The 27,681-nt window shown below is 41.9% G+C and overlaps 1 protein-coding gene across 1 annotated transcript in view; it reads right to left on the bottom strand.

Moving 5' to 3' along the window:
- Window positions 1-11,552, bottom strand: part of LOC126187656 (2-amino-3-ketobutyrate coenzyme A ligase, mitochondrial) — a 62,043-nt gene extending 50,491 nt beyond the window's left edge. The window contains exons 1-2 of the mRNA XM_049928872.1: window positions 11,378-11,552; window positions 11,199-11,290 (exon numbers count right to left, since the gene is read on the bottom strand). Of these exons, the coding sequence (XP_049784829.1) occupies window positions 11,199-11,235 (37 nt within the window). The 5' untranslated portion in view covers window positions 11,236-11,290; window positions 11,378-11,552. The remainder of the gene's footprint in view (window positions 1-11,198; window positions 11,291-11,377) is intronic.
- Window positions 11,553-27,681: the final 16,129 nt, after the last annotated feature.

Here is a 27,681-nt window from a genome sequence, read left to right as displayed (position 1 = left end):
GGATAACACAAGGGATATTGAAATTAACTGATGAAAGGAGAAAATACAAAAATGCAGCAAATGAAGCAGGAGAAAGGGAATTCAAACTTTTAAAGAATGAGATTGACAGGAAGTGTGAGATGGGTAAGCAGGAATGGTTAGCAGAAAAATGTAAAGCTTCAGAAGCTTATTTCACTAGATGAAAGATAGATACCACCTATATGAAAATTAAGGATGCCTTTGGGGAAAAAGAGAAGCAACTATATAAATATCAAGAGCTTAGATGAAAAACCAATCCTGAGCAAAAGAGGGAAAGCTAAAAGATGGAAGGAATATATAAAGGGTCTATACCAGGGAGATGAACCTGAAGGCAATATCAGAGAAAGGGAAGAGGACATAGATGAAGATGAGGTGAGAGATATGATAATGTGGGAAGAATTTGACAGAGCTCTGAAAGTATGAGAACTTGACAGACCTCTGAAAGATCTAAGTCAAAACAAGGCCCTGGACGTAGATGATATTCCCTCAGAGGCACTGATAGCCTTGGGAGACCCAGCCATGACAAAACCCATTCACCTGGTTTACAAGATGTATGGGACAGGCAAAGTACCCTCAGAATTCAAGAAGACTATAACAATTCCAATTCCAAAGAAAGCTGTGCTGAGAGGTCTGAAAATTACTGAACTATCAGTTTAATAACTCACGATTACAAAATACACAAATCAAAAATAGTTTTGCATCATCTTGGTTCCAAGAGTTCTGGAATCTGTACAGAAAATTGGAACAAAGATCAACGTTAACATCATTTCCGACGTTTTTATTGCTCATGAAAACCACACATTGCATGTTGTACCATCATACCGTGAGACCTTCAGAGGTGGTTGTCCAGACTGCTGTACACTCTGGTACCTCTAATACCCAGTAGCACATCCTCTTGCATTGATGCATGCCTGTATTTGTCATGGTATACTATCCACAATTTCATCAAGGCACTGTTGGTGCAGATTGTCCCACTCCTCAATGGTAATTCTATGTAGATCCCTCAGAGTGATTGGTGGATCACGTCATCCATAAACAGCCCTTTTCATTCTATACCAGGCATGTTCAATAGGGTTCATGTCTGGAGAACATGCTGGTCACTCAAGTCAAGTGATGTCGTTATCCTGAAGGAAGTCATTCACAAGATGTGCACGATGGGGGCACAAATTGTCATCCATGAAGACGAATGCTTCGCCAATATGCTGCTGATATGATTGCACTATCAGTTGGAGAATGGAATTCACGTATCGTACAGCCATTAAGGTGCCTTCCATGACCACCAGTGGCGTATGCTGGCCCCACATAATGCCACCCCAAAACAGCAGGGAACCTCCACCTTGCTGCATTCACTGGACAGTGTCTCTAAGGCGTTCAGCCTGACGAGATTGCCTCCACACACATCTCTGACAATTGTCAGGTTGAAGGCATATGCAACACTCATCACTGAAGAGAACATGATGCCAATCCTGAGCAGTCCATTCAGCATGTTTTTGGGCCCATCTGTGTTGCACTGCATGGTGTCATGGTTGCAAGTATGGACCTTGCCATGGATGTTGAGAGTGAAGTTGTGCATCATGCAGCTTACTGCACACAGTTTGAGTCATAACATGATATCCTATGGCTGCACGAAAAGGATTATTTGACATGGTGGTATTGCTGTCAGAGTTCCTCCAAGCCATGTGGTCATCCACTGCAGTAGTAGCCCTTGGGCAGCCTGAGCAAAGCATGTCATCTGTCTCTCTGTATCTCCTCCATGTCCGGGCAACATCGCTTTGGTTCACTCTGAGACGCCTGGACACTTCCCTTGTTGAGAGCCCTTCCTGGCACAAATTAACAATGCGGACATAATTGAACCACGGTATTGACTGTCTAGGCATGGTTGAACTACAAATAACACAAGCCGTGTACCTCCTTCCTGGTGCAATGACTGGAACTGATCAGCTGTCAGACTCCCTCTGTCTAATAGGTGCTGCTCATGCATGGTTGTTTACATCTTTGGGCAGGTTTAGTGACATATCTGAACAGTCAAAGGGACTGTGTCTGTGATACAATATCCACAGTCAACATCTGTGAACCGTGGTGATGCAAAACCTTTTTTGATGTGTGTGCTAATATGATTTTTTTACAGGCAAATGGAAAAATTGGTAGGAGCTGACTTTGGGGAAGATTGGTTTGGATTCCAGAGAAATGTAGGAACATGCAATGTAATACTGACCCTATGACTTATCTTAGAAGATAGTGTAAGGAATGGCAAACCTGTGTTCATAGCATTTGTAGACTTAGAAACAGCTTTTGACAATGTTGATGAGAATACTCTCTTTGAAATTTTGGAGGTGCGGGGGTAAAATACACGGAGCAAAAGACTATTTACAACTTGTACAGAAACCAGATGGCAGTTATGAGTCAGTGGGCATGAAAGGCAAGCAGTGGTTGAGAAGGGAGTGAGACAGTATTGTAGCCTGTCTCTGATGTCATTCAATCTGTACATTGAACAAGCAGTATAGAGAACCAAAGAAAAGTTTGGAGTAGGAATTAAAGTTCAGGTAGAAGAAATAAATACTCTGTTTGCCAATGACACTGTAATTATGTCAGATACAGTAAAGGACTTGGAAGAGCAGTTGGACATAATGGACAGTGTCTTGAAAGGAAGATATAAGATGAACATCAGCAAAGGCAAAACAAGGATAACAGAATGTAGTCGAATTAAATCAAGTGATGCTAAGGGAATTAGATCAGGAAATGAGACACTTAAAGAAGTAGATGAGTTTTGCTATTTGGGCAGCAAAATAACTGATGATGGTTGAACTAGAGAAGATATACAGTGTAAAAGTATTTCTGAAGAAGAGAATTTTTTAACATCAAAAATAGAGTTAAGTGTTAGGAAGTCATTGCTGAAGGTATTTGTCTGGAGTGTAGCAATGTATGGAAGTGAAATATGGATGATAAACAGTTTAGACAAGAAGAGAATAGAAGCTTTTGAAATGTGATGCTAGAGACAAATATTTTGAAGATCAAAAGGGTAGATCATATAAATAATGAGAAGATACTGAATAGAAATAGAGAGACAAGAAATTTGTGTCACAACTTGACCAAAAGAAAGGAATAGTTGATGGAACACATTATGAAACATCAAGAGATCATCAATTTAGTATTGGAGGGAAGTGTAGGGGGTGGGGAGCAAAAATCATAAAGGGAGACCAAGAGATGAATACAGTAAGTATATTCATAAGCATGTGGGTTACAACAATTATTCAGAGCTGAAGAGCCTCGCACAGCATAGAGGAGCAGGGAGAACCGCACTAAACCATTCTTCACACTGAAGACCACAACAACAACAACATGACACATATTTTCAACAGTACTCAGATTGTAGCAGGTGAAGCCACTGACAATTTCTGAGCAACATAGGTAAGTTAGAGACAGCATCCACTACAAGAAAGCATATAGCTCCTCTGAAAAAGCTGTTCAGGTCAGCATGCATCAGTCCCATGGTGAGAGTTGTCTCCAGAGACAAATTTTACAATGAGTGAGTACAATGGGTTTCAAGCAAATGTTTTGAAAGCCTGGACTGCACCTTCTAAGTCACCATCAATAATGTAACACCCTGACAAGACCTTCATCCTTGATATCCCCCTGAGTGCTTTGTGTAACAACTTGAGGATGTGAGGGTAGACTGTAGCTGGGACCACAACATGATACCTGGACTCTTCTGGGCCAACAGGCGTGCCCCCTGATTAACATTGAGCATGTGGAGTCTCAAAAATAAGGTCCATAGTGCTGATCCTTAGTTTTGCTGGATACTTCAGTCAGCATAAATGTGCATAACCTTTCTGTGCATTAGGTCCTAATCTGTGAGCATAGCCACCTCCCAGGTCATCATGAGAAATTCATGCAGTGTGTTCATAATGATGTCAGGAACAGAGTGCTTCTTAATTATCAGAATCATGATTAGAAAACATCAGTATACATAACAGGATGTCAGCATTGGCATGTTGAGTGAGCTGGTAATGTATCTCATGAACCAAGAGCTTGCCAGTGTGGGGCAACTTGCATGCCTCAACAACATAAATAAATGTACTGTAAGTGCAACCACAACAGAGGGGATGATTGACTGATCGGATCTTCTAAAATCAGCTAGAATGGCCTTGCTTTGCCAGTACTGTGAACTGTTGAAAGCAAGAGAAAACTATAGCTGTTGTTTTTTCCAGAGGCATGCAGCTCTTGAGTAAAATATTATGGAGGTAAAGCAGCCCCCCTTTCAGATCTGCAAATGAGAACTACTTATGAGGATATTGTCTGCAGGAGAAACAAAATGGTGTTTATATGCCAGGGCATGGAATATTAGATTCTTTAATTGTGTAGGTGGGTTAAAGAATTTGAAAAGAGAAATAGATAGACTGAAGTTAGGTGCAGCAGGAATAACTGAAGAGTGGTAGCAGGAAGACCAGATTTCTGGTGAGGTGGGTACCAACAAATAAATAAAAAATCAAATAGGAGTAATGCAAGAATAAATTTTATAATCACTCTGTCTTCAGGCCATGAGTGGCCTACCGAGACCGTCCGACCGCCATGTCATTCTCAGTGGAGGATGTGGATAAGAGAGGTGTGGGGTCAGCACACCGCTCTCCCGGTTGTTATAATGGCATTCTTGACCGAAGCCACTACTATTCGGCCGAGTAGCTCCTCAATTGCCATCACGAGGCTGAGTGCACCCCGAAAAATGGCAACAGTGCATGACGGCCGACATCTCTTAACTTCAGTGATCTCCCGGGAACGGTGTATTCACTGTGGCAAAGCCGTTGCCATAGATTTTATAATGAATAAGAAAATAGGAATGTACTTAAGCCACTAAGAGCAGCATTGTGAAAACATCATTGAGCCAAAATAAACATCAAGCCAACACCCTATGCATAAGTGCAAGTTTATATTCCAACTAGCTCTACAGATGATCAAGAGAATGGAAGAATGTCTGAAGAGATAAAACAAATTATTCAGATAGCTAAGGCAGACAAAAATTTAATTGTAATTGGAGAGTGGGATTCAATAATAAGAAAAAGAAGAGAAGGAAAGATAGGAGAACAACACCCGGAGAAATGAATGAAAGAGGAAGCTGCCTGCTAGAAATTTGTACAGACCATAATTTAATCATCACTATCACTTAGTTTAAGAATCCACTAGGAAAATGTTATACATGGAAGAGATCTGGATGTTTTAAATTGGGTGAGACACAGATTCAAAACAAGTTTTTAACTCTAAGATATTTCCTGAGGCAAATGTGAAGTGTGATATTAATTTATTTGTTATTTATTATGCACTGCAAATTACAACTCAAGAAATTGCAAAAAGTTAGAAAATCACAGATATGGGACCTACTTAAAATAAAAGGACCACAAGTAGTTGAGAATTTCAAAAGGAGTATTAGGCAATTATTGACCGAAACAGCAGAAAGGAATACAACAGAAGAGAGATGAAAGGAATACAACAGAAGAGAGATGAAATAGTGAAGGTACAGAGGATCAAATAGTAGTAGCAGCAAAAGCAGTTTATTCATCCAGAGGCAATGTATATTGCATGGGTTTTGTCAGAAAGTACATAACATAAAAATGTATACACAAATTTGGTTGGTTACTTAAACATGTGTAAAGATATTTTACACTGAATACATAACTGATATTTTCATACAAACACATAATAGTTCCAACACTTTTGTTCAAATATTATTTCACACCATAGCTGCTACTGGATTAAAAATATTGTTGACACAGTATATGACTATTATTATTTGCTACAAGATTATTACAGGTATTCATTTACATTGTAATAACAGATGGTCGTTAAAAATTTGAACTCTGCTTTCTTAAATGAAGACAATTTTTTATTTCTTTTATCTGGACTGGAAGTTTGTTATGCAATTTAGTACCTTGAATGTTTCTTTGTTTTTGTGCTAAAGCTGTGTTTACTCTGTTTATATGAATAACACTTCACATTCTTGGATTGTAAGAGTGAAGATCTGAGTTAATTTTCAAATTGTCAATGTACCTTTTTTATCAATTACAGTTTTTGTATACAGAGGCACGGTAAGGATGGAGTATTTAGCTGTTGAAATAACTACTGGGAGGATGTTAGCCTTGAACTGTTGGTAATTATTCTAATAAATTGTTTTTGTAGAGTGAAGTTTGTTCCAGACTTGTCTTACTATGACCCAAGAAGGTGAGGCCATTGGTAATAGCAGAACAAATGTACTCAAAGTAGACAATTCAACTAGACTGTCTACTGCACACAATACTGATTACATATAATGCAAAGTAAGCAGAGCTTAAATTGTTAGTGAGACAGAGTATGTGGGATATCCAGTCTAAATTGTCTTTATGTGCACACCTGAAAATTGTGTGACAGCTGCCATCTCAGTTTCTTTATTATGTATTCTGAGGTCCAGGTCATAATGTGACTTTATTTCCTGTAATGGATATAATTTACACTGAAGGAAAAAAATTGCAACACCAAAAAATAATTAATATAGAGTAATGAAATTTAGGGAATGCATTTGTCTAGGCAACATAGCCAATTGATTAACATTGCAAGATCACAATTAATGTAAATGTGAGATAAGCCATTGCAAATGTGAAATGCTGATACATTAACAGCCACTATAACCACTAGAACATTGAATGCAAGCACGCAAACCTGCATGCATTTTATTGTACAGGTGGCAGATGTCAGTTTGTAGGATGGAATTCCATGCCTGTTGCACTTGGTAAATCAATACAGGGATCGTTAATGCTGGTTGATACATGATGCTGGAGTTGTCATCTGACGATGTCCCACATGTGCTCAATTCGAGACAGATCTGGTGATTGAGCAGGCCAAGGCAACTTGTTGATACTTTATAGATGTATGTGGGCAAGCATTATCCTGTCAGAAAACAGCTCCTAGTATACTGCTCTTGATTGGCAGCACAACAGGTTGAAGCATCAGACTGATGCACAAATTTGCAGTCAGGCTGTGTGGGACAACCATGGCAGTGCTCCTGCTGTCATATGAAATCACACTCCAGAAAATAACTCTAGGGGTAGGTCTGATGTGTCAAGCACACAACAAGGATGGTTTCAGGGCCTCACCTGGCCTCCTTCTGACCAACACATGCCATCACTGGCACTGAGGCAGAACCAGCTTACATCACGAAACACAACGGACTCTCACCCCACCCTCCAATTGTGTTGACCTACAGACAGGATTACTAGTATAGAATACTTCACATACGTTCAGTAAATAGTGTCCTATGATATAATTCTGTGGGGCATTTTACATAAAATGAAAATGGATTTAATTTACTGAGGTGTGCAATTAGAATATTGGGTAAAAGCTGAACATCTCATAGAAGTCTCTCCAGGGTCCTGGGAAATTTTACTCCAATATGACACTAAATCTGCTCCCTAATAATATTTGTGATTAATAACAAGATTAAATTTAGGATGAACTCTGCAATTCTTAGTCACATTACTACAGTTAAAATTTATTTTCACATAGATTATACACCTCTCTCTAGGGTTCAAAATGGAATGATACACTCAGTTGCAAAAATGTGTGATAGGGTATTGATAGAAATCAGGCAGGAAATTAAAAATCTCTACTTATTCAAAAATGATATAAAAGAATATCTCATTAGCCATTCCTCCTATAATTTAAGAGAATATGTGGCATTTGTTTGGTATCTGATGTTTCAACCTATTGGGCGCATCTAGTTTGCTGTTGAGGAGTATGCTCACATTTGTGTATTCCACCACATTACAATGACAACTACTGGTACCAATGGACTAATTTAGACCACAGTTTCCATTGTATTTTGTGTGTGTTGTATGTTGGGTGTCAAGTAGAAGTTATTTCTACTTTATCTGAATGCAATTTAGCTAAGGCATCTGTCACTCCAAATATATGATACAAGTTCTGTCATGCACTTCCACAGTTGCATTTGTTACTTTTGTGGTCTTCAGTCCAAAGGCTGGTTTTCTGGTTTTATGCACATCTCCATGCTAGTCTACCATGTGCAAGTCTCTTCACCTCTGCATAACTACTGCAAACTATATCTGTTTAAAACTTCTTACTGCAGTCAAGTTGTGGTCTTCTTCTATGATTTTACAACACCCCCCCCCCCCCCCCACACACACACACAAACTTTCTTCCATAACTGAACTGACAATCCTTGATTCCTCAGGACGTGTTCAGTCAACAGGGGATAATAAAGAATACTTTACCTCATTTCCTTTTCAGGGGACAGGTACAGTTTTTTGTCACAGTATTATTAGAAAAAACACACCTCTGTGTTAAGGATGATCTAAGTAGTCAGATTCAATCAGAGAATATGACTGTTAAGGTTGAACAGAGTCAGATCAGGATGGACAAGGCTCATTTCTGCAGAGAGTCTGACATTTGTAATACTGCTCTGAATTACAGGATTTCAGTTTCTAGTCATATTGTGCCATAAATTACTTTTCACCCCAGTTTGACTCAACACCTCCTCATTAGTTAAGTGAACTACCCATCTAATATTTAGCATTCCTCTACAGCACCATATTTAAAAAGATTCTATTCTCTCCTTCCCTGAACTGTGTATCATCCACATTACACTTCCATATGAGGCTGCACTTCAGACACATATCTTCAGGACAGATTTCTTAATTATTAAATTTATATTCAGTATTAAAAAATTTCTCTTTTTTGCAACTGCTTTCCTTGCTATTGCCATCCACATTTTAAATCCTCTTCACGCTGGACATAATCAATAATTCTGCTTCGCAAATAGCAAAACTCATTAAAAGCTTTTAGTGTCTTGTTACCTCCTCTGATGACCTCAGCATCATTTTATTTAATAGGATTATAATTCTTTTGCTGTTTACTTTGATGACATTCATTTCATAACCTCTTTTCAAGAGTCAGTCCATTCCATTCATTCCCATTCCTTTGCCATTTGTAAAAGAGTTATGGTGTCATGAGCAAATGCTAAAGTTTTTATTTCTTTTCCCTCAATTTTAATCACCTTTCCAAATTTGTCCTTGCCTTCCTCCACAACTTGCTCAGTGTACAGATTGAACTATATCAGGGGTGCGCAACATGCCTATTTCATTCCCTTCTTAACTCCTGCTTTCTGTCATGTTGTTTGACTCGTATATCTGCTGTTTGTTTTCTGCACAAATTGTGAATAACCTTTTTCTAATTTATTGCCTGCTGCCTTCAGAATTTCAAACAATGCATTCCAGTCACCTTTGTCTAAAGCTTTCTCTGAATCTATAAATGCTGTAAACATAGGTTTGCCTTTCTTTACTCTATTACGTAAGATAAACTGTAGGATGAGTATTGCCTTACATGCTCCTACAGCATTTGCCTTTTATGTAATTGGAATTATTATATTCTTCCCGAAGTCTGAAGGTATTTCATCTGTCTCATTAACCTTCCACATGAGGTGGAGTAATTTAATTGTAGATGGCTCTCCCAACAATCTCTCAGTTGTCTACTCTAGTGGTTATTTTTAGGCTTAGGTCTTTCAGTGCTCTGTCAAATTCTACTCACAGTATCTAATTTCCCATTCAATATTCACCTGTCCCTTTTTCTGGTTCTATAATATTGTGTTGAAGTTCATTTACCTTGTAGCCCTTCAATATATTCCTTTCACCTTTCAGATTTCCCTTCTTTGCTTAATACTGGCTTGGCATCTAAGCTTTTGATATTCATACAGATGTCTTTAATTTTCTAATAGGTGGCATGTATCATTCCCCTGGTCATGCATTTCTGCATACAGCCTTGCATTTGCTCTTCAAACATAACTGCTTAGCCATTTTTGTAGTTTCTGCCAATCTCATTTTTTAGACATCTTTATTTTATTTTGTCCATATTATTTGCTTCATTTTTATATTTTCTTCTTTCAGAAATTAAACTCCTTATGTGTTATCCAAGTTCTCTACTCAGCCTTGTCATTTTGCCTATTTGATCATATGCTGCTACTTGGTTTGTCAGTATTATGTATAATATTGGATCCTTTACTGGATCCTGCATTCCTGTGACAAATTATTTGTTTCTGTTGGATTTCTCACTGCTAAAGTTATTTGTGAAACAAAGGTCAGTCAGATGGGAGTTATAGCCGAGGTTAACACTGAATCAGGACGTTTTATTTTCTTTAATACATCTGAACATATTATTTACTGATTGCTTCTAGTTAATTTCTCTATTTTGGACTTACAGATGAGAGAGTGTGGAAAGGACCTGAATAAAAGTTAAACTAGTGTAGTTTTAATATGAACTGTACAGGTGTGTCACTGAAGATCCTACACCATTCAAACGTCGGGCAGTTTATTCTATTACGGGAAGAAAGTATATGTTGACTGTGTATTTCAACAAATGTAATTTCCAACAAATGCGAAAGCTGGTAACAAAAAGACAATGATAATAACAGTTTCGCTAACTGAAAAAAGGATTCGCCAATGTCTCTTGTAATATCAAAATATTCCCGCCTTTGGGTTATGAGAACGGATACTTTCTACAAACCCACCCCGAAAAAAAAAAATGTAAATAAAATAAAATATACCGTAATATCGCAATTGTGTAATTGTTATTTAAGAGAAGTGCGGACTGGTATTTTTGACTGTCAAACTTCTTGAGAAATCCGAAATTTCCTTGCATTGTTTATATGTTACCTAGAATTTGAAAGACACATTATAAGTGTTCGAGGACAATCTGCTAGAGTGTAGAGTAACTAAGCCAGCGACTTACGGTCGTTAAAAACTGCACCGCACTCTGAGTTCAACAGGTGGCTGTCACGCCATCAACTGACATCGTCTAAACAAAATTTTTAGAAACTGAACGTTTATTTTTAGTTATACAGACGATCCTGAAATATGTAGAGATAATAACAGCAGCATACCCATCAAAATAGTCAGGCTAATATTAGGGTCTAATCCTAAAAAAAAAGGAAAGGAGCACTACGACGATGAGTGATGAATCTAGCGTAGTGAAACATAAGCTCGTAATTTTGTTAGTCTTCAATGCCTTATTATAAACAGGACAAAATTCAGTGTTGTTTTCGTCATCGTTGTGAACCATGGACATCCCTATTGACTTCACTACTGTCTGGAAATAAAAGAGAAGCTCCAGTTCAAATTACTTTTGTTGGACAAAAAATCAGCACTTACAGCATTTAAACGACTTAGCTGCCGCCAGAACCGTCATGCTATCGTCTTCAGGACGACAGTGGTGCTACATATGAGTAGCACGCTCCGAGGACCTGCAACGGAATTATTGTTGTCCGAGCGCAGTGGAACAGGACTCCTGAGGTACAGTCACGCAGTATATAAACTCATCAAAAACATACCGTACTTTATTGCTACGATGACACCGATACTACTGTGCACGTATGACTGAACTCACAATGCTATGGAGAGGAGAGAGCCATCTGATTCGAGAAATTCTGCTACGTTTTTTTGTCTTTCACGCGACTACACGAAGCGATCGCGAAAACACATTTCTCGCAGCAGCTAGGAACTTATTTGTCTGTTTTTCTCTTCGGCACGGAGCGGTCACGCCCACTGAGAACAAGTTTCTTCAAGGTGATCGCCGCGAACTCGAAGCGAGAGAGAGGAAAAACAAAAACTGCGGCAAGCGCTGGAGGGCTGTGAGGTTTCTTGTGACATTCAGCTTCGTCATTTCAGTTAAAATACCAATCCGTCGAAAAGAGAGCAGGAATTCTGCGTGAATCACTGAACTTAATTTCCGTACGCAAAACTTATTCGTGAGAAATCTGCAAGACCTTCTAAGATAAAAGACTTACTTTTTCGTAAGTAGGCAGCTGTTTAAAAAGTCTAAAAGAGAAACCGGAAACTATTTTACACTGACCTATATAATTTGTCAATCGGTAAGGCAAGATCAACGGCATCATCTGTAGCCGTACATATAGACCCTATTCATTTCTCCCGCCCTCAGAACACAGTTTGTCAGTAAGGTATTTGCGTGTATTTTCCTGTCATTTACAGAGCGGCCGACTGGTCACTTTTAGGAGAAAACTTTTCACTGACTTAGGTATTTTGGGGGTGGTAAGGCAAGGTTAGATCAATTACGTACCCTGCAAAGCTATGCTAGGATTTATTTCTCCTTTCCTCAGAAAGCTCACGAGTACGGATTGCTTGTGCTTAATATTTTTCTATTCCCAGCATTTACGTATTGTTCAACTGCATAACTACTAGCAGACAGTTTTACCAATCTAGGTCCTACTGCATGTGCAACACCAGTAAAACCAAACTTTAACGTTGGTTGGTATGCCTTACATATACCGGTGCAGTACAATAGGCCTACAGTATAATATGCGGCATTTTACCAAACACTTCGATATGGCTTATCGAGTTTAATAATACGTTACAAAGTTTCTTCTCTGGTTACATTACGCTGAACGAGGATTAAGAATTGACGTGAGCTTACCTTCAGATTGCGCGTTAAGTTCGAAATGGACAATACTGGAAAAAAAAATTGACCACGCCATTGTTTAATAACTCACCTAAGATTCGCTTAAATTAATTTAGGGAAACAACAGAAAGCCTGAAGCTGGATGACCTACCCAGGATATGAACCTGCTTTTTCAGAAAAGGAATTACGTCTGTTAACCATTGAGCCGTTTCCCGAAGTTGGCTGCAACAGAATTAGCGCTGAAAACTCCTGACTTTAACTTCGAGTATGGTACTATTGTAACACCATATTGCGTGTTAAACCTCACACTTTACTAGCCGACCCATTCTTGAACTTTCACTCACAGCTATGTGAATGTATTGTTTATAGTGTATTTCCTTGTAAGGACTCCATGATTCAATACCAATTGGAGACGAAGCATTAAACCTGAGTGAATGAGTGTCATAGATAAGAATAAATTAGATATGACCGTATTGAAATTATTAAGCTGATCCTCGAATCTGAATTACAGTTATTTTTCTTGCAGTCCATTCACGAACGTCACGGGAAAAGCATGATTTACATATAGTGAAACACATGACCTGTTATTTTCTTTACAGAAGTTTGTAATGTGAAGATGCAGAGGGCCTGATTTGGAAATCAGGAGCAAATGTAAACTAATGCAGCTTGACAGGGATACAAACCTAGCTCAATCAAAATGCGAAATTTAGCGTACCATAAAAATAAAAAACAAGAAAGAGACAAAAAACTAAAAGGCAATGTACCATCACCTTCAAATCGTTTAAGCTGCCAGAGCAATCGAAATAAGCCAACCGATAAATCTACTGGAATCTTTATATCTAGTCCTAGGAGTGGAGCAGGCTGTTCGAGATCCGATTCATCGGAGAGTCACTGTTTTTTCAGCCAAGTATCAGACAAGCTGATAATGGGGCAGATGGGAGATCCCAATCGAGAATAAATGGAAGAGGCGTACCAGTTCCGGCATATGCCTTACAACTAAGGGAAACCCCCCAAACGAGGGATGGGAGCCATATCGTAATACCTCCGACCGCAGCCACTTTCGCCAGCTCGCAGCGAGTGGCCGAGAAAGAGGAGGGAGCTGGATATTCACTGCACTCAGGGACAGGAGAGGCAACTGCACCCATTGTGGACGCACACAGCAGGGAAGCCAGGCGGATGCCCTCGCCTCGCTCAAGAAGGGACACGTTGCGAAGGGCTTGTCCGACAATGAGAAGCATGCCAAGAACTGATGCGCACCTGTGGCCATTAGGACGGAATGTCAAGAATATACGCCGAAACCAAGTGAGTTCTTCTGGCCAGGAGGCAGTCATTTTACCTGCCTTAGAAAACAGGAATGTGCCGACAATTCCAACAACCCACTGTTACGGGGAGAAGCGTACACAAAGCGCGGAGAATTCGCACAAGGAGGTGTGTGAAAGAAGTCATCATTCTTAAGACGATGTTTTTCTCGACAGTAATGATGTTCCTTATAAATCACGGATGCCAGCCGACTCTTAGTGAAGCCCAGTCATGAGCCTGTCCAGCCCTCACGCAGAGAGAGTGGTTACAAAGAAGTGTTGTGTAGCTGCTCTCACAACAGCGTCGGAATGCAGAAAAAATCATAAGAATGTGAAATTCTGATTAAGATGCCAATTCACGAGGCACACACCAGCAAACACCAGATAGAAAATTTCCACCCTGCATGGAGAGGTGTGACCATGAAACGGCGATCTGTCATTGGACTGCTTTGAAAATTTTGCCCACCGATGACAACGCCGAAAGGAATAAAATTTCAGGGAGGAGGTGAGCTGAAATGTGGATGTCAGGAGCGAAACAGAAGAGTCGATGGGATGGCGCGGAAACGAGAGGACATGAGCTCTCTTCTACACTCCTGGAAATGGAAAAAAGAACACATTGACACCGGTGTGTCAGAGCCACCATACTTGCTCCGGATACTGCGAGAGGGCTGTACAAGCAATGATCACACGCACGGCACAGCGGACACACCAGGAACCGCGGTGTTGGCCGTCGAATGGCGCTAGCTGCGCAGCATTTGTGCACCGCCGCCGTCTGTGTCAGCCAGTTTGCCGTGGCATACGGAGCTCCATCGCAGTCTTTAACACTGGTAGCATGCCGCGACAGCGTGGACGTGAACCGTATGTGCAGTTGACGTACTTTGAGCGAGGGCGTATAGTGGGCATGCGGGAGGCCGGGTGGACGTACCGCCGAATTGCTCAACACGTGGGGCGTGAGGTCTCCACAGTACATCAATGTTGTCGCCAGTGGTCGGCGGAAGGTGCACGTGCCCGTCGACCTGGGACCGGACCGCAGCGACGCACGGATGCACGCCAAGACCGTAGGATCCTACGCAGTGCCGTAGGGGAACGCACCGCCACTTCCCGGCAAATTAGGGACACTGTTGCTCCTGGGGTATCGGCGAGGACCATTCGCAACCGTCTCCATGAAGCTGGGCTACGGTCCCGCACACCGTTAGGCCGTCTTCCGCTCACGCCCCAACATCGTGCAGCCCGCCTCCAGTGGTGTCGCGACAGGCGTGAATGGAGGGACGAATGGAGACGTGTCGTCTTCAGCGATGAGAGTCACTTCTGCCTTGGTGCCAATGATGGTCGTATGCGTGTTTGGCGCCGTGCAGGTGAGCGCCACAATCAGGACTGCATACGACCGAGGCACACAGGGCCAACACCCGGCATCATGGTGTGGGGAGCGATCTCCTACACTGGCCGTACACCACTGGTGATCGTCGAGGGGACACTGAATAGTGCACGGTACATCCAAACCGTCATCGAACCCATCGTTCTACCATTCCTAGACCGGCAAGGGAACTTGCTGTTCCAACAGGACAATGCACGTCCGCATGTATCCCGTGCCACCCAACGTGCTCTAGAAGGTGTAAGTCAACTACCCTGGCCAGCAAGGTCTCCGGATCTGTCCCCCATTGAGCATGTTTGGGACTGGATGAAGCGTCGTCTCACGCGGTCTGCACGTCCAGCACGAACGCTGGTCCAACTGAGGCGCCAGGTGGAAATGGCATGGCAAGCCGTTCCACAGGACTACATCCAGCATCTCTACGATCGTCTCCATGGGAGAATAGCAGCCTGCATTGCTGCGAAAGGTGGATATACACTGTACTAGTGCCGACATTGTGCATGCTCTGTTGCCTGTGTCTATGTGCCTGTGGTTCTGTCAGTGTGATCATGTGATGTATCTGACCCCAGGAATGTGTCAATAAAGTTTCCCCTTCCTGGGACAATGAATTCACGGTGTTCTTATTTCAATTTCCAGGGGTGTATTTACCGTTAACATCTGCCTTTCAACACAGTAATATCACAACTTCGGCCACGCAACTGACAACGGCAGTCAACTTGGAGATCGTACCTGGGCCCCGCCTCAAAGCCGCGACTGCTGATGAGGGCCGCCAACTCACGCCGCACATCTCCGAGATGACGCACCGTACCGACGCAGCGCCTGCCGCCGTCAGCAGCACACAACGAATGATAATGAATAATGGTGAGACGATTCATCCTCCCCTCTTCCCCCTTAATAACCGAATCGTGTCCACGCTCAGTCAAATCGGCCCTGAGATTTGTAATTTTGTTTTGGTTTGTGTAAATGGCACTGAAATAATACATTTCTAGTATGTTTTGATCATATAAGCAATCTTGTAATTCGTAGATGAACCTCTTAATTTTGTGCCCTTTGTGTTTGATTTCGTTGAATCATTGATATCAATTAATTGTTGGCTCCCAACGAACGGCAATCTCACTTGTCATGTACTGATCATTTCATGTCTGACAGCAGACAAGCATTCCCAGATCACCATATTTTATGGCGCCCAGTGTGGGGCAATCTTATTAGTCATATACTCATCATTGCATGTCCGACATCAGAGAAGAATTCACAATTCACCACGTTTTATGGCACCGAACGTGGGGCACAACTTGACTTCACTCTCATGTTGTTGTTAGTGTGAAAACTTTTAAATTTTGAGCCCTGACACAGGAAAAATTCCCATTCCTTCATTAGCAAATGTTAACCTGTGTGTGACATCAGGCACATGGTCAGTGTGTTTGTGTGTGGGGAGGGTGTGTTAATGAACATATAAAGTAAATATTGTGGTAGTCGGTGTTTTTAGTTTCGGTTCCCACAGCTTTCCCCGTATATTGTGATGTAGGTATAGAACGTACAGTTTGTTGTTGTGATTATTCTGTTCCACGATTTCATAGTCCTGTTTGTTGATACCAGCGTTGTCATCAGCGTCGTATTGTCTGTCAGGTTGTTCTGTGGAGTGCTTTTAGTTTTAGATTCGTTTTTCTATGCAACCGAGGTCTGGGGGACTGATAAATATGGAAAAAGTCAGGCCAGTTGAGGAAAGTTCGGGGGCAAGAGAGGAAACTCAAGGCATTTTAGTGGGGGATATGCAAAGTCAAAGTCCACTAGAACGAATTCTCGCGATATTAGAAAACCACACATCACAGTTAACGGCCATGATGGAGGAGAATAAAACACGGTTTGAAAGACAGGAAACTGAGTTAAAACTTTACAGTCAAAAGCTTGATCGGCAGACCTCTGAAGTTAGGCACGAGATGGAGACCGAAACAGTAAATATACTGACCGAGGTCGCCAACAGCGTGGATGAGGTGAGAAAAGAGTGTGAAACGCGGGTAAACGCGAAGATGACTGATATCTCTGTGCGAGTAGACGAGGAAAGTAAATCATCCAAGGAAACAGAAACGCGAATTCAAGTGTCTGCAATGCGGCAAGGTAATGTCTCTGTAACGCGGGACACGCCATAGAATTTGCAGGCCGTGTTCCCGATGCACGGGGCACACATACCACTGCTCAAGTTGAGTCCTTAAGCCCGAATGCTACTTGGTTGTACACGTACTGTTCCCCTTTGGATAGGGAGGTACTGTAGTTTCGGCAGGATGGATCGAGCTCTACTTGATAGAAAAAGATGACAAATTTTTTTCAGGGAATTGGCGCAGTATGTCCTCGATATGTTCCGGCCTTGTTCCGTGTGCCTCAATGTGATCATTTAACACACTCGTGTTGAGGCAACAACGGACCGATCCGTCTTTCTTAGCCACAACTGCAAGCAGATTCACAATTTCCGACGTGGCCCGCGATATGACTCTGGCTGCCTCTATCGCCTGTATCTCTTCCCTGGCAGTTTTACTGTACTTCCAGGCCACTGAGAACCCTTTCCTTGTAGGCGGACGGTCACACGTTACTGTAAACTTGGGGACCGCTCCGTAAAACCTTCCAGGTAGGAACGAGAATGTATCCGTGAATTCCATGATTATTTTTTCACCTCCTGTTTCTGCTGTAGGCTCCACCAGGGATCAGCTTGAATCTCTTTCTAGGTTTTCCCATCGGGTCAACCTCTGCGTTATTCACGCTCACTTCTGGCTGATCACCTGTACACAAGGTGCGATCTACCGTGTCCCTTGTTTCTGAGTGAGACGTGATCAATTTATCTCGCCACTTCGACGCCTGAAAACCCTGCAGTCCTCCAAAACCCGTCGTATCTTTGCAGATTTTGCGACCGCAGAAGGAACAACATTGCCTTCTCCTGCTGGTGAATGGGCGTTAGTACTTCTGCGGCTCACTGCACAGTGCTCCTCTGCCACTCTGCAATCATTTTCGCATTCGACACTCCACATGAACTTCTCTGTTGCTGTGGGAACTTGACCTTCAGAGGTTCTCATTTTCTCAGCACTCTTGTCGTCACGGCATTTGATTGTGGTCTCTCTCTGTATATCATTAAGTTCCGTTTTGAGCGTGTCATCTATACTCGCATGGGCGGCTTGGAGGAGTCATGGGAGCGCAATCGTTTACGGCCTCTGGTTCTCTAAATGAACAGTACATGTGCGAAGGCCTCTAACCCACGACCAATCGCTTCGTGTCTGTCAGATTCTCTTTCATGGGCTGTGTGCGTGGAGTTCGCATGACAACTTCCGGCCGATCCATGATCAGTACTCGAGAGCATGTTATTGCCGATTATAAAATCGAGTGACAACCCACAGGTGACTGCTGCATTCACCTGGAAACTACGTCTTCCACCACTTAGCGACACCAGGACCTGTTTTTCTACCATCTTGCTTTTCTCCCCAAAAGCAGGAATTAGTGAGATTCCTTTTAAGGGCATCGTACCTAATTTACTACCACTTTTTCCGTCCCCCGTAGCTGAGTGGTCAGCGCGACAGAATGTCAATCGTAAGGGCCCGGGTTCGATTCCCGGGTGGGTCGGAGATTTTCTCTGCTCAGGGACTAGGTGTTGTGTTGTCCTAATCATCATCATTTCATCCCCATCGACGCGCCAGTCGCCGACGTGGTGTCAAATCGAAAGACTTGCACCCAGTGAACGGCCTACCCGACGGGAGGCCCTAGTCACACGACATTTTTTTTTTATTACCACTTTGTACCAGTTTTTCGTAAAAAGACGTCGAATTTGCTGTTACTTCCGACCCGGAATCCAGACATGCTCTCGTCATAATTCCTTCCACGGTTATTTCAATGAGAGGACATCGATTGACCACTTTTTTCGGCAACTCTGGACCACCACAGTGCTAGTGATTACCCGTACCACACAGTACATATGTGATAGCCCTTCTCTTCTCTGGCGTCCCCTGTAATATCTCATTGTCTTTGGTCATTCACTTGTCTGATCTCATGCTCCTCTGCACCAGGAGGGGCCAGAAGTGGTGAATCCTCATTATTCTCAGATCTCTCCAATTATGCTACGCTTGAACGCAGTTCACGTGGTGTCTGTGGTTTCGTACTTTGTTCCTACTCTGCTCTCCCTAGTCTGAATCATGGCGTCTATCTCGCTCTCGTCTACTCCCTTCTTCTTTCCTTCGCCCGTTATTGCACCATTCTGCCAGTCATTGCGCTGCACGCACCCTTGTAGCGCCCAATTTTCTATCCTAATTGCGTTAGCATGTGCCGCCCATTGCTTTGCTTGATCTCGATGTCGTCCAAGACCATTCCTCATCTGTCATTTTGTCGACCAAGTATCCCGCAAGAACAAGGAAGTGAGCAGCGTATGTTGCCATGGACTGGCATGACTGTGACACACACTGGCCTGATATAAGTTCATCTTTGCATTTGCCTGTGCGGCCAGGTTCCAGTACGTTGTCAGACATTAGTGCAAAAAGCCTTGTAATTACTGTTCTCGCATTCGGTATTGTTAGGGCCCTATAATAATCACACCAAAGATGAGGGAATTTTGGGCTGCCTACACCGACGACATAGCTGTCGCGTTCGCTACATTTGAAGAACACGTGCCATATAAAGCAGCTGCTGGCAGTACTCCAGAGATATGATGTAACGCTCAGGCCTACAAAGTGAACCTGTGCACAAACGGGGTGGTATGTCTCGGGTTCGAGATCTCGCCAGAAGGTATCCGTCCAGAAAGGTGTAATTGGTAGTAACCACGAACATGAAACAGCCATCCTGCGTGCGAGAATTAAGGCAGTTCTTGCGGCTGATTTCATTTTACATGGGGCACATTGTCAACTTCTCGCAGATGCTGAGTCCTCTTAATGCGCTATTGAGGAAGGGTAAGTAGTGGAGATGCGGAAAGGAGCAGGAAAATGCATTCGAGAAGGTTAAGACTGCATTTCATGACAGTATTTGTTTGACGCATCCTGACTTCTCGGCATCTTTCCAACTCTTCACAGCCGCAAGTGCACAAGGCATTGGGGGAGATCTACAACAGGAAGACAAGGATGGGACCGTACATATTGTGACCACATGTAGCCAGAAGCTACTGGATGCAGAGACACGGTATTTCACTATAGAACTAGAAATGCTGCAAATGCGACAGAACAGTTTAGGTGATATCTGCTCAGCCGGAAAACTTATTTATATACCATGCTCTAACGTTCCGAAGAACTGTCAGATACACAAGTAACAGAGTGATGCGCTGGGCCCTGGCAGTTCAGGAATTCGATCTGGAATTCGCTTCTTGGCAGTGTAAACAGAACAAATTTGCCGACGGGTTAAGAGAAATCATTTGCGGGAGGATAGGGGCGAAAATGTCGCAGGAGAAAATAATGAGGTTGTAATAGCAAAGATACAACAATGGGACCAGGCGTGTATCCAACAATACAGGACAGAGTTAGCCACAGCACGATACCAACAGCCAGAAATCCAGAGTAAAGGACTTTCTGATGTACGGCATTGGTGGCTAGGATGTGCGAATTAGAAGTACTCCTCTACTGTGCACGATCGAGCAGAGGGCATGTTTCCGGTGTAATGTGAAAGAACGAAGAAGGAAAATGTGGTTCCTCATGCACTTTTGGAAGATTTAGTCGAGCGCTATCACTAGCACCTTGACACTGCAGAGTGACAAAGTTGTAAGCGACAATTGCCAAGGAACGGGAACATGCCGTTCTCAGACAGAAAGTGGCGGAGATAGAGAGGAAATGCAACATGTACCAGCTCGTGAAACATCCAAACGCAACTGTGCGAAATGAAATGCATGCCTTCACCAGAAGCACCCAATTATGTGTTGTGTGATGATCACTACAGTCCTATGCTGAAAGGATATATTGGGTGGCAATTTATTTTTGTTGTTGTGGGCTCATTTACTAAGCACGTCAGGCTTTATGCCACGAACCGCACCACAACGAAAAGCCATGTAAAAGTTTGATGGAAGATTATGTGTGCACATGTGGAAGGCCCAACAAAATTCTCTCAAAGCATGCTACAATTTTAACATCTCCAAAATCGAAGGCAGGATTAGAAAAGGAAGGAATCAAAGTGACATTCTCCTCAATTAGAAACCCTCAATCCAATCCCTGAATCTTCTTTAGAATATTGGTTCCTGACAGACACAATGCCAGGGTCCAGTACCTACCGGAAATAGAGAGGTACTTTAAAGAAGCCATGCATTCAGTACAGGGTACAGACCAATAAACCTACAGTTCCAGAAAATGGAAAAGTCCGTGGCTGACAGGATTGTCAAACCTCCGATGGGGGGAGCGGCAGAGACAAACCAGCAGTAGTAGGGAGATGGGGTTACGACCGTAATTTTGATATCGAATTAATATGCAAATTAATTACATTTTATCAATTAATTCCCCCGACCACGCCCACCCCACCCCCAGATGACATCATGTGTTTTTCTCAGCCTGCATGTGGGCCACAGACCCCTCCCCCCTCCCCACCTCCACCATCCATCCCTATTGCCGGGAATTTCGAATTTTTGTGGGAATTTCTTTGTCAAAGGGCTGTGCTGACATAACACCCCACCCCCAAACCGAGAATTGGCAGGAAATTAAAATTAGCGGTGCCCATTCTGGAACTCAAACACTGCTCCTCTTGGACAGAAAGCCCAAGTGCAGGTCGCCCCCCCCCCCCCCAACATAATTTTACCACTGGAGGCGCGTGGAATAGGCGGGAAATTAAAAATGCAGTACGCTTTCCTGGACTCGAACCCTGAACCTTCTGGATGGAGAGCCCATGTGCTCCCCCCAATACATGGAAATTGTCCGGTTGCAGGAAAGGAAGGTTAGGTTAGTGTACTTTATTTACTTTGTTTGGGAAATTGATCTAAAGATCGGTCCTAATTACATAATTAATCATAAAGATTGGGCCTAATTAAACAACTATACGCATAGCTTTTACAAGGACTGCCTAAAATCAAATCAAAGTTCAAAAATTGACAATACCATACAACTGGCGTTATTATGCCAGAAAAAAATTCACAATACCACTCGAAACAAGTGAAGACACACTCAAACTCTACACTTCACGTACAGACTGGCAGGAAGGAGGCTGGGGTGTAAGGTACTACCTTTATTCTTTCTGGCGGGATATATGTTCCACTGACGAGATGATCTGTAAGCATAGAAATGAGGACAGTATCCATCATTGTTTGCTGTCAGAGTTCGCTACAGACACCTGCTCAAAAACCACCCCACAGCCCAGGTAATACATGCTACCACAACTGATATAAAAAATGCATCACAGTTCTAATTACACTTCGAAATTGTAATGAATAAACCAGCACTCATAATGAACGGGTCATAACAAAACACATGTACTGGGGAAAATCTTCATCCCAAAAGACTGCAGAGGGTGCAGTAGTTGAACGTGCATTCGTCTCCATAGGTGCTGCTCACAAACTGCCGAAATTCAAAGCCCTCTTACCTCCCCTCATCCCTCCCCTCCCTTCCTCCCTTAAGCCATCCAAATATGTGGGGGACACAGGCTTTTTCAAATGATCAGCTGCTCTTCTGTGCTTTGCACTCTACTGCCCTACCGCCTTCGCCACAGTCGCTAACTGCCTTGAGGTGATACCCCTTTGCTAACACAATAGCATGTATAGTCAACTAAACAATAGGAGATATAAGGACGGCTGCCCCAAGTGCAACTTCCTCATCTAAAATATAGCAACACAACCCCACCCCCATACGTTGCAGCTAATGGTTATGGGACGCAACTGCATTGGCGACCTCACACAGACTAGGCACACTCCTGATGCCTCCAATAGGCCTATCGTTCTGTGATGGAGAACACTTTTATTTAACACCAATGTAACTCTTTCCTACAATCTTAGAAAGACTGGACCCCTCTAGAACAACAACAAAAATCTGGCGAACGCTCCAGGTCGGTTTTACAAATGGCTAGCTGCTCCGCTGAGTGCTTCGCTGTTCTTCTGAGGTCCCACTGCCACCCCTCTGTGGCCGCTGGCCTGACCATGCCCTCAGCGGCCGCTTGCAGTACACGGCCTGCCTTGAAGTGACAGTCCTTCGCCAACACAAAAGGGAAATTTAACAGCACCCTAGTCGGAGCACTGCCATGTACGGCGACTACCCACAGTAGACTTGCCTCCCATGCCCTCAGCAGTCTGCTGTTCTGCAATTTAACACCAATGCATCTCTTACAGTGGATCATCTACTAAAAAAGGAGAACAGAAAACACAATAGTAACAATAATAAATGTCCTCTTTCCACAGAAATAAGTATAGTTCATTTACTTTTAGTTTTATCAGCAAAACCGATATAGTTTGTTACTTTCGATTGCAGGATACAATTCGCATCTCATTATTTTGTGATGTCCAACGAAATGCACTGCCACGGATCACAAATGATTGGCAGAGATGTGTCCACCCTGCATAAAATCGACTATTTTGCTACAAAAATCACCAATCACCACAGAATGTCCTCTTTATGTCAAAACTGTGATTGGAGTAAAGAAAAAGCGAGAATTTAAACTCCAAAGAAAAAGACATCCATATGAAGTAATTCCTTTCAACTTGATGGACGAATTACATAACCTGAGAGCATCTTTTGCATTCCGTGTCTGTAAATAAACTCACGTGTATAGAGATTAGATTAGTACTTGTTCAAATGGCTCTGAGCACTATGGGACTTAACAGCTGAGGTCATCAGTCCCCTAGAACTTAGAACTACTTAAACCTAACTAACCTAAGGACATCACACACATCCATACCTGAGGCAGGATTCGAACCTGCGACCATAGCGGTCGCGCGGTTCCAGACTGTAGCGCCTAGAACCGCTGGGCCACTCCGGCCGGACCTTGTTCCATAGATCATGAATACGACACTTTGTAATGATGTGGAATGTGTCAGATTAATAAAGGTGTCTATACAAGATATTACATTACACAAAACGGATATCAGCTGCGTTTTTTTTTTTACATAGGAACCCCCATTTTTATTACATATTCGTGTAGTACATAAAGAAATATGAATGTTTTAGTTGGACCACTTTTTTCGTTTCGTGGTAGATGGCGCTGTAATAGTCACAAACATATGGCTCACAATTTTAGACGAACAGTTGGTAACAGGTAGATTTTTTAAATTAAAATACGGAACATAGGTACATTTGAACATTTTATTTCGGTTGTTCCAATGTGATACATGTACCTTTGTGAACTTATCTATTCTGAGAATGCGTGCTGTTACAGCATGATTACCTGTAAATACAACATTAATGCAATAAATGCATTAAGGCTGACGGACATCATTTTGAACATTTATTGCATTAATGTAGTATTTACAGGTAATCACGTTGTAACAGCATGCGTTCTCAGAAATGATAAGTTCACAAAGGTACATGTATCACATTGGAACAACCGAAATAAAATGTTCAAATGTACTTACGTTCTGTGTTTTAATTTAAAAAACCTACCTGTTACCAACTGTTCGTCTAAAATTGTGAGCCATATGTTTGTGACTATTACAGCGCCATCTATCACAAAGCGAAAAAAGTGGTCCAACTAAAACATTCATATTTCTTTATGTACTGCACAAATATGTAATAAAAAATGGAAATTCATATTTAAAAAAAACGCAGTTGATATCTGTTTGACCTATGGCGCGCAATCTACTGGGCCAACCATAGCGCCATCTGGTTTCCCCCTTCAAGCTAGACAAGTTTCGTTCTTTGTAGTTTTTTCGTTTGACGTAGTGATGGGCTAAACTGCGATTTTCCGATATCAGTGATTTATATGAATGCTACTTTTCAGTATCTGTTATTCTTAACTGTGAATTGTCGCAGTTAAGAGTCGCAGTTAAGGAACATAGGTCTTGTATCCCTCCGCCACTGCTATTTCTGCGATTTCTGCTACTTCCGCGATTTCTGCTACTTCTGCAATTTCTGCTACTTCTGCGATTTCTGTGACTTCTGCTACTTCTGCGATTTCTGTGACTTCTGCTACTTCTGCGATTTCTGTGATTCCTGCGATTTCTGTGACTTACCACCGTATGAAAAAGTTACATCTGTCAACACAGAAAATTGGGGTCTAGTGCAGCAGGGGATACAACCCGTCGGCTTTGAACAATGACGTCATTCCTCAGTCATAGATCGTAATGTCTTCACTTCGAGGCATAGATAATAAAGCAGTTCTGTGTTCTAATAAGCACTATCATTAAAATAATTGAATGTAAATCTAAAAGCGATCGCGTGATATTGGGTGCATCATTTTACTGATTGCTTAATGAAGTAGGATCGGTTAATTCTATCTCGTGAGATTTTTTTTTAAAAAAAGCCAAAAAACTCTTATTACGTACTGAAGGGAGCTAGAACACTAAGAAGAATCGCTTCTCGGCTTTTGACAAGATATTGCTTAATAAAGTAGGATCAGTTTATTCTATCTCGTGAGATTTTTTTTTTAAAGCCAAAAAGCACTTATTAGGTACTGAAGGGAGCTGCTTAATAAAGTAGGATCAGTTTATTCTATCTCGTGAGATTTTTTTTTTAAAAAAGCCAAAAAACTCTTATTACGTACTGAAGGGAGCTAGAACACTAAGAAGAATCGCTTCTCGGCTTTTGACAAGATATTGCTTAATAAAGTAGGATCAGTTTATTCTATCTCGTGAGATTTTTTTTTTTTAAAGCCAAAAAGCACTTATTAGGTACTGAAGGGAGCTGCTTAATAAAGTAGGATCAGTTTATTCTATCTCGTGAGATTTTTTTTTAAAAAAAGTCAAAAAATCGTTTCTTTACTGATTGCTTAATGAAGTAGGATCAGTTTATTCTATCTCGTGAGATTTTTTTTAAAAAAAGCCAAAAAACTCTTATTACGTACTGAAGGGAGCTGGAACACTAAGAAGAATCGCTTCTCGGCTTTTGACAAGATATTGCTTAATAAAGTAGGATCAGTTTATTCTATCTCGTGAGATTTTTTTTTTTTTCCTTAGGTCAAAAAACACTTATGCTTTTGACAAGATCAATGTTTATCTCTCTCGCATTCCTTTGTTTCTCAACATTCTCCTCAGCTCTTTCATCTCTGTAATACATGCTCTCTGGCGACTTGTGACGTCATTGTTCAAAGCCGACGGGTTGTATCCCCTGCTGCACTAGTCCCGCGTCTTTAGACCGTTTTCGTCAGACGAGAGGTTAGTTTCTAAGCGTTTCGATGGACTTAATTACTTCAGTGAGATCGTTCTTGCAAATGTGATATTCATTATAGCAAATATTAGCAATCTACTCTGTCAATTATATTGCTAGTAATTAATGACAGCAAAAATTGTTTAATAATCCTTGTGTTTTTGCAGACACAGTTCGGACTCTGATTACTGGTTGCTGTACGTATCTATCCACATCAAGGCTGTTTTTGAGAGAGACTCGTGAAGATTCAAGACAGCTCTTAGAGGATTTGCAGTTTAAAAGTGAAATAATTGTGAAATAAGTGTGTGAATGATTAAACTGTGTTTTATTGAAGTTGTTGTGCGATTTTAAAGGAATAATAAATGTCAAATACAGTGAGTGAATAATAAAAATCTCATTTTCCACATGTTTAAGCCGTCCTATACCCATAATTTTCCGCCACTTACTTATTGGTTAACACTTGTTGGAGAGTGACATGCCGCCCCCCCCCCCCCCCCCTTTCTCCACAATCTTGGTGTGACACTGACCTGTAACTTATCCTGAAGTCTACAATATGCATTTTGAGGCTGTTAATATGAAAGTGGGAAGTACAGATCTTCCAGTTAAATCAGGAATAGCTTAAGTGCATTACTTGAAAGTAACACAGGAAAAGCTTACTTATGTAGGTGGTAGTAGTGTCGGCAAAAAGTTCTTGTGTGTGAAGTTGCCATGTAGAACACCAGGTGTAAAACTTTTCTCCCGAGTCTTGAACTGTGTCGGAACAAAAGTGAGGCATTCATATGACTGTTTTCATTTCTCTACACTTATACAGATGTCTGAGTTCTGCTGTGTTAACATTGCAAAGTCCTGTAGGCATGTGGAGTATTAACCAAAACTGTCATATTGGAAGCAGAATCAAACACATTTGTTACGTTACTTGATATTTTCAGGAGAAAAAGGCAATGTTGCTTCTTATTAATATAATACATTCAGAGTCACAGCAGTATTTGACCAACCATAACTGATGCTGAATGTGCATGTCGTCATATAATATGAAGGGCTTATTTCAATAGTGGTACTAGTCCATTACCTCCACTTTTCTGTCCATAATGCTTCTGAAATTAGTGATCCAAACAAACACAAATAAAGGTTCATCTCTAGCAAGAAGCCATATGCTTGAATATTTCTGGTATCTCAAATGCAGATTTGTCAGCGCTCATTTAACTTCACGACTCTGTATCTCAAAATGAACAAAAATGGACTTGTACCACTATTAAAATAAGCCCTTCATATGCACACACAGCACATCAATCTCGTGAGGCACAAGGCTCTCATAACGAAGTACGTACGTCGG

Source organism: Schistocerca cancellata, chromosome 5 (genome assembly GCF_023864275.1).
Source record: "Schistocerca cancellata isolate TAMUIC-IGC-003103 chromosome 5, iqSchCanc2.1, whole genome shotgun sequence".
NCBI classification, from domain to species: Eukaryota; Metazoa; Arthropoda; class Insecta; order Orthoptera; family Acrididae; genus Schistocerca; species Schistocerca cancellata.
Note: the sequence above shows the minus strand (reverse complement) of the source record. Positions and strands in the feature narration are given on the sequence as shown.